The following is a 7,671-nucleotide window of genomic DNA, read 5'->3' on the forward strand; positions in this document are numbered from 1 at the left end:
TTAGGTGAAAGCAAAGTTATTCTTTCAAACGGTTTACTAAGTTGAAAATCTCGTTCTTCAGTTTTAATCACATAATCCGTATTCCATAAAGGAAATTTACTAACTTTATAAATCTGTTCTTTATCAACTTTAGGTATTTCCCATTCATCTATAGCTTTACTAAAATCTTGTAAAATTAATTCATTTCGGTTTATGATCCGTTTGATTTCAGAGTTATCTGAGTCATCAGATTTAATACTACTAACTGATCTACACAGTAAAGGATCCATGTTAATAGATACCAGAAGCTTTGAGGACTACCTGGTTATACCTTTCCTGGTTATACCCTTCACTGCCCACAACACATAAGGGACTTACAACGGGTTCAGTAGGAATAGGTTCAGTAGGAATAGTCAAGACAGCTTAAGATATAGACTAAAATGAAGTCTTTAGATGTAGATTGTTAATAATACTAAAGTCGTAAGGCTCTGATACCAAGATATATATATATAAATATATATATATATATATATATATATATATATATATATATATATATATGGGAATATATCTTGACTCTGATTCTGAAGAATCAGAGTCAAGATATAATTTGTGGATTTTATTTAACACTTCTTCATCTAAATGTAATTCATTCAACTTTTTATTAAATTTACAAAATTTTGAAGTATGTCCCTTTTTACCACAATTATAACAAGTTAAATCTTTATAAGAGGTTTTATTGGAATTTTTAGCTTGTTGGTTTCTTTTAGACTTCCTATGGGGTTTATATTTTTCTTTAGAATAAAATTTATCTTGACTAGGTGTAGACCTGTATTGTCTTTTATGATATTTATTTTTACACTGTTTTTTAGATTTATGCGTTCGCGAGCATTGTCCATCACATTTCTGTGGAGATTTTAAACTATAATCAAATTGTTTACAAAATGATCCTAATTCTTTTTTAGTTTTCTGCATTTCATATTTTATTGTTCTTTGAAGTTTTAAGTCATGACAAATTTGCAAACCTTCTTTTTGAATTATACTAATTAATTGACCATAAGTTAATTTACTGTATGGTATAGGTTGACCATATTGTTGTTTAATATTATTTCTAACTTCTCTCCTAAGAAATAAGGTAGTCCAGCTAAAAACTTTTCTTTCCAAAAGCTTTGGTTGGAGTCTTCTCTTAACATTAATCTAGTGAGAAAAGTTGTTTTATAATTTTGAAAATCACTTAAGTGTTTACATTTTAAATTACTTAGTAATTCTGCATTTTTATCTTTTAAGTGAGACGGATCTCCTATGAAATGTAATGAAATAGTGAGAATTAAAGATGACACAGCATCCTGAATTACTTCACCATTTTCATCATATATTGGTTCACCTTCATCATTTACTTGGATTGAATTTAATATTTCTAAATGTTGTTGTTCAGTGAGGTGATAGTCCCACCAACCTTTAAGTTGTCCAGTAAATCCAGCAATGAGGATTTCTGCAATAGCTTTATCAGAAATGATTGACTGTGTTTTATAAGCATTTGCGGCCATTGTCATTTGTTGCAAAATGCTTAGTATATTATATTCACTTAAACCATCTATGTTCCATTCATAGATTGTTGAAGCATTATATTTAAATTGAGATATAGTGCTAGGTTTATCAATAATGCCTAAGTCAGGTGCCCTATTTACTATTTCTCGATGATGATTTATAGGATTTAATTCAAATTGTTTAGCATCTTGTGATTCAGGTTCGCTGACATCAGAGTTGGTGTTTTCTTCTATAATGTTTATATTTCTAAAGGCTTCAGTAGTGTCAGGAGCTACATGTTGAGTAGTTGCTGAATGAACCTCAAGTTTACTCAATTGATCTTTTAATTTATTTACAAATTCTTGTTTACTTGACTGAGAAATTTGATAAGGTTTAAACATGTGGGATTTGACTGGTTCCTTACCTTTTATGTTTTCTATAACTAAAGGTTTATCTTCTAGCATATTTTCTATGCGTTTTAGTTGTGAATTTAAACAAATTAGACTTGCATTACTAAAGTTATTCTGTTCAATTATTTTACTATTTGTATCATTATCGCGAGCAACTTTATATGGCGCACAGATAATCTCATGATCTTGATGTTTTAATTTACTAATTGTTTTAGGAGGAAAATCACTTTTAATAGTTTGTTCATTTACTATCCATTCTGGCCTTTTATCTCTAATAGTGATTGGGTTTAAGCTTTTATCAGATTGTTTTTCCTTAATTAATTTATACCAATCAAAGAATTTAATGTTAGTTTGGTTGTTAATTTTATAGTCTAAATATTCTAATTTTAATTCTTCAAAAGTATATATTTTTAATATCTTTTTTATCTTTAGTAAATTTTTAGTTTTGGATATTTCTTTTATTAAACTTTTTTCCATATTTTCTTTACTAAGAACATTTAATTCTCTGTTTATATCACTAACATTTTCAGTTATAGCTGAGGCTGTTGGTGATTCTGGAGCAGAATTAACCAAGTTTGACTGTTGATTTACATAATTATCTACAGGATTATAAACTGCCTGTGGGATAGAATGACTATAATCAACTCCTTTCATTTTATTTGGAATATCCGAAGTAGAATATCTGGGTTTTACTAAGGTTTGAATAATGGGTTTATTTTCAGGTTCTTTATACTTAGCATAGATTACAGAAGGTATAGAAGAACTAGGTTTATCATTGTCATCTGTTGTAACAGACGAAGATGACCCTGTATACCTCATACTTTGACTACGATTAAATTTTAATGTTACTTTACCATCTTCAAATTGTTCAATTTTTTGTAAATTGACATTTGGTTTTACTGGTTCTAGAGCAGGAGGAGGTACGACCCCTTCCAATATCCATTCATCTGGAAGAGTAATATCTTTCCATTGAATAGTTTTAGGAATTACGGTGTTAGTTTTAGTTAAGTCTGTTTGCAAAAATCGTGTTTCACCAATTTTAGGTTGTAACTTATATTTAGTTCCAAAAGCTGAATTCATTGCTTTATAATGAATTTTATATATTAAAGCTATAGGAATTGATCCTTGCTTCATCTTATAATTATGAGTTTTAATTTCCAAAACTATACTTTCTAAAATATTTAAATCATTTAATGAGACAGTCATATCTGGATAGACCTCAAAAGAGATCGGTCCTTCACTTAAACTTGTCTCAACAGATCCAAGTAAAGAATCTTGAAAGTTTAAGAATCTAGCATCTCTTACTACTGCAAGTATACTAGTGTTTAATCCTTCTCGTGTTAAAGGTTTTATTCCTACTTGAATTAATCCAATATGTATATATTTATATTTTTTACTCTTATGGTGTTGCAACGTTTTAGAAGATAAAAGAGTTATTCTTTCAAAGGGTTTACTTAATTGAAAATCTCTTTCTTCGGTTTTAATTACATAATCTGTTTTAAATAAATTAAATTTAGAAACTTTATAAATTTGTTCTTTATCAACTTTAGGAATTTCCCATTCATCAATTGCTTTACTAAAATCTTGCAAAATTAATTCATTTCTATTTATGACTCTTTTAATTTCTGAGTTATCGGAGTCTTCAGATCTATTACTACTAGCCGATCTACATAAGAAAGGATCCATTTTATAATATACGATAAAATTTTTTGACTACCTGGTTATACCCTTCCTGGTTATAACCGTTAGATGCCACTCACATGGGACTTACTCCTGGGTTCAGTAGGCGTGGGTTCAGTAGGCAAAGCCAAAACCTTTTATTATATATATCATAAAATGAAGACTTTTTATGTATATCTACCACGTAGCACTAAATCATGACAAAGGCTCTGATACCAACAAATACAAAAGAAGCGTGTTTTATGACTAAAGACTTATGACCAAAGATTTTGAAAACAAAGACTAAAGACTTATGACAAAAGACTAAAGACTTATGACAAAAGACTAAAGACTTAAGAGTTACAAGTCATATATATGTAGAGAGCTAAGATTATTACTAGGATTTAAATAAATACAGATACAAACATTTAAAGATAAATTATAACTGTGAACTAAAATACTATGATTAATTGGGTTTATATGAATACTTATATAGTTCATTAAGTATAATTTTACTTCAGAATCAACATACAGTTTACACAGTATTTCTGATGTGGAAGATCAGACTAAGCTGCATCCACAGAGCATACTTATAACAAATTTAATTAACAATTTAGCACAAAGGTTTAGGGTTCCTGCAACCTTAGCCTGGGATCCCCAGAACTAAGTTAGAGTGTGGAGGGAGAAGAGAAAGGTGTCGTAAACACGGGCTTATACAAGTAGCAGTTTAAGATAAAATACAAACTTTATTTACTTACAAAATATAAATACAAGATTTAAAACTTACAAGAGTTTTAGATTTAGACTTTCTCCAACTTGAACGCTTACAACTTGAACTAGGAGCGAAGAAGGAGAGAGGGATTATGGTTTTTAACTAAAAACTAAACTTATGCCTTCACAAGGGGAGAGGCTCCCTTTATATAGAAAAAACAAAGAATCTTCTTTCCTGTAGACTGTTTACTTTTTACTGTTGATGCACATTACTCTGTCTGCCACGGAATTTTACTGTAGAGAAATAGTGCTTGGTCGGCCGTTGGAGCTTGCCTTTTACTGTAGAGACATGTGAAGGAATAAGGTTCCTTTTTAATCAGATGAGGACGAAGTGTCCTTCTTTTTCTTTTCTTTTCTTTTCACTTTGCTTTTTCTTTTTCTTTTTTGTCAGCTTTACTTTTTACTATTATTGATTGAAGAATATCATCATTGCTATCTTTACTTGAAACAAGGGAAGATGATGATGTTGACGAAGAGGAGGACGCCATATCTGCCCATTTGGCTTTGCCTTTTAGACTGGGTTTGGATGACGATTTATCTGAAGAACCTGCTGGCGGTTTACTTGAGATTTTTACTGGAGAATCTGTGGAAAGTTGCTGGAACATTTCCTGGCAAATTCTTTTATACTCATCCGGGGTTTTAGCTGCTGCTAACCTGGCTTGACACTGTGCCTTTTGAATTCCAAATGTGGGTTGATCCGTTAAAGCAAGTGTATTGGCATAGGTTAATGCAGGTGTTTGAGAGAGTTTATTTCGAATCCATTGATTAATTTTAAGTTCAGTAGTAGAGTTCTTGAAAGAGCCCCACCATTTAATCTTGTGACGTTTTATCAACATAGGAATTTGGGTTCCTATAGCATACTGAGTGTCCAAATACCATTGATATACCCAGGGCGTAAAGAAGGCCATACAATAGTACATTAAGGATGGAATATGGGCTTCTTCAGGTCTAAGTTTATAATGGGTTTTAAAGTACTGATATAAAGAGATGATAGGAGGAGGGAGAATATCATTGGATAAACCCCTTGTTTGCCACCATTTTTTAAACCAGTTTGGAATCTTTAAATCAGTACGAAAAGACTGATCAAAATAAATTAACCACGAATGAGTAGCAGTGGGATTTTGAATATAGAAAACTTTTTCCCATGCTTCTTTATAGTCAAAATAATTATAAGTAGTACTATGCACATGTTTATATAAAACTTTGAATTTTACTGGAGTATAAAGGGATGGAGCAGGCCAATCTTTAGGATGAATAACTCTTTGGATTTTTATGGAAGAATACAAAATAATAGATTTATTTTTAGGATCAAAATTATGTTTAATTTTTACAGAGTCAGTATCAAGTAAGATATTATGATAATATTCCTGAGGTTTTGAAAGATCATTTGGAGTAAAATACCAATCCTCAGGGTAATAGTGTTTTAAAATTGACCAAGGATTAATATTATTATACCCATCCTCGATCTCAATTTCATAATCAAAAATATTTTTAACAAACCATTTATGTATACTTTGAGGAGTATACTGGATTTTTGGCAAATCCACAGCCATCAACGGATTTGATAAGTCTTTACTGTCTACCGTTTGAGACAGACTAGCCATACCATGAACGGGTACGATCGTTTTAAGTTTAGAAGACATACCTGTATCCTCTGTGGAAGAAGATGCTATACCTTGCAACGCCTTTAAAACTTCAGGAGATTGACTAAGTTGTTCAATCCATTTTTGAAGATCTTTAGAGGTTTTAGTGTTTAAGGCTGGGGTTTTAGTGAGGTCTTCAGAATGCTCAGAAAGAGCTTTAGTGGGTGAGTCTGATGGCTTTTCCCTTATCCTTTTTCTTGCCCATTGTTCTGTAAGAATTCACGAGTAAGAAAGTCTGGAATATTGTTTTTATTACCAGGAATAAATTCAATATCAAAATCAAAAATACTTAATAATGCTTGCCATCTTGCAAAAATTTGTTTAGAGGCAAGATTTTTAACATCTTTTTGTAAAACATCTTTAGCAGATTTGCAGTCTATACGTAATAAAAATTTTTGGTTTAATAAATCAGACTGAAATTTATTTATACATATTACTATACTCAAAATTTCTTTTTTAATAGTGGAATAGTTAAGTTGAGCGGGAGTCCAATGGCCTGAAGTGTATTGGATGATACGCTCTTTACCATCAAGTTGTTGCTTTAAAATACCACCATATCCTATATCCGAAGCATCGGTTTCAACAATTTTAAATGCTGTAGGATTAGGAATATATAGATAAGGTATTTCTTTTACTAAAGATTTTATCTTTTGAACTAATTGAGTATGCTTCTCCGTCCAAGGATTAGCATTTTTACGTAATCTATCATGCAATGGTTTTATCATGCAATTTAGATTAGGATAAAAATCAATAACATAATTTAAACAACCAAAAAATCGTTGTAGTTGGAGTTTATTAGTGATTTCATCTGGAAATTTCTTTCCAAAAACAAGTGTTCTTTCGATGGGTTGGATCTTACCTTGTTCAATATAGTGTCCTAAAAATCTAATTTTGGTTTTAAACAAATCCATTTTAGTTTTACTTAGTGCTAAACCATTTTGCCGAATGACCATACAAAATGTTTTTAGGTGTGTAAAATGTTGTTCAAGAGAGGTACTAAAAATAAGTACATCATCAATATATACAATACAAAATTTTGAATAAGGGTTAAAAATATCATTCATGATTCTCTGAAATTCAGAAGGAGCATTTTTTAAACCAAAAGGCATTACATTCCATTCATATTGACCAAATGGAACTGTAAATGCTGTTTTATATCTATCCTTAGGATCAATTTGAATCTGCCAATATCCAGATTTCATATCAAATTTACTGAAAATATTTGCTTTATATAAATTTTTTAGAAGATCTTTTTTATTAGGAATTGGATATCTAATCCATTTTAAAGTTGTATTTAATGGTTTATAATTTATTACTAATCTAGGAACACCACGTTCTATTTCAGCATTTTTATTGACATAAAAAGCTGCACAAGACCATGGGCTTCTAGATTTAGATATTAATTTTTTATTGAGTAAATCCTGAATTTCATTTTTACAATGCTCTATCAATTCAGGATTCATCTGAATTGGTCTAGCTTTAGTTTTAATAGTTTTTTCATCAAAATCTTTTTCATATGGTAAATCTACTATGTGTTGTTTACGATCCCAAAAAGCATGTGGATGATCAGCACATAGTTCCTTTTCCATAGATTCTTTTAATGTTGTGATTTTATCTTGTATTTCTTTAGTCTCTAATTGCTGTTTAATTTTGTTTAAACACATATTATTTCTTGCATCTTT

At 30.3% G+C, this 7,671-nt stretch overlaps 1 protein-coding gene across 1 annotated transcript; it reads right to left on the reverse strand.

Annotated features, from left to right (window-relative positions):
- Positions 1 to 270: 270 nt before the first annotated feature.
- LOC149499086 (uncharacterized) lies at positions 271 to 3,602 on the reverse strand. The gene is made up of 2 exons (XM_089721872.1): positions 2,245 to 3,602; positions 271 to 331 (listed from the first exon to the last, which is right to left on the reverse strand). The coding sequence occupies exons 1-2, from the start codon at positions 3,600 to 3,602 to the stop codon at positions 271 to 273; spliced, it is 1,419 nt and encodes a 472-aa protein (XP_089577998.1).
- Between the last annotated feature and the right edge of the window lie 4,069 nt (positions 3,603 to 7,671).

The sequence above is a fragment of the Jatropha curcas genome, chromosome 1 (genome assembly GCF_041381405.1).
Source record: "Jatropha curcas cultivar XTBG-Jc1 chromosome 1, XTBG_Jcur_1.0, whole genome shotgun sequence".
NCBI classification, from domain to species: domain Eukaryota; kingdom Viridiplantae; phylum Streptophyta; class Magnoliopsida; order Malpighiales; family Euphorbiaceae; genus Jatropha; species Jatropha curcas.

Bases quoted from the DNA above. Each gene is read 5' to 3' on its own strand.
- LOC149499086 (XM_089721872.1), bottom strand. From the start codon at position 3,602: ATGGATCCTTTCTTATGTAGATCGGCTAGTAGTAATAGATCTGAAGAC. The intron at 332-2,244 runs GTATAAATTAAT...TGTTGTGGGCAG, and splicing joins AACATTAAATTCTTTGATTG to TGAAGGGTATAACCAGGAAA.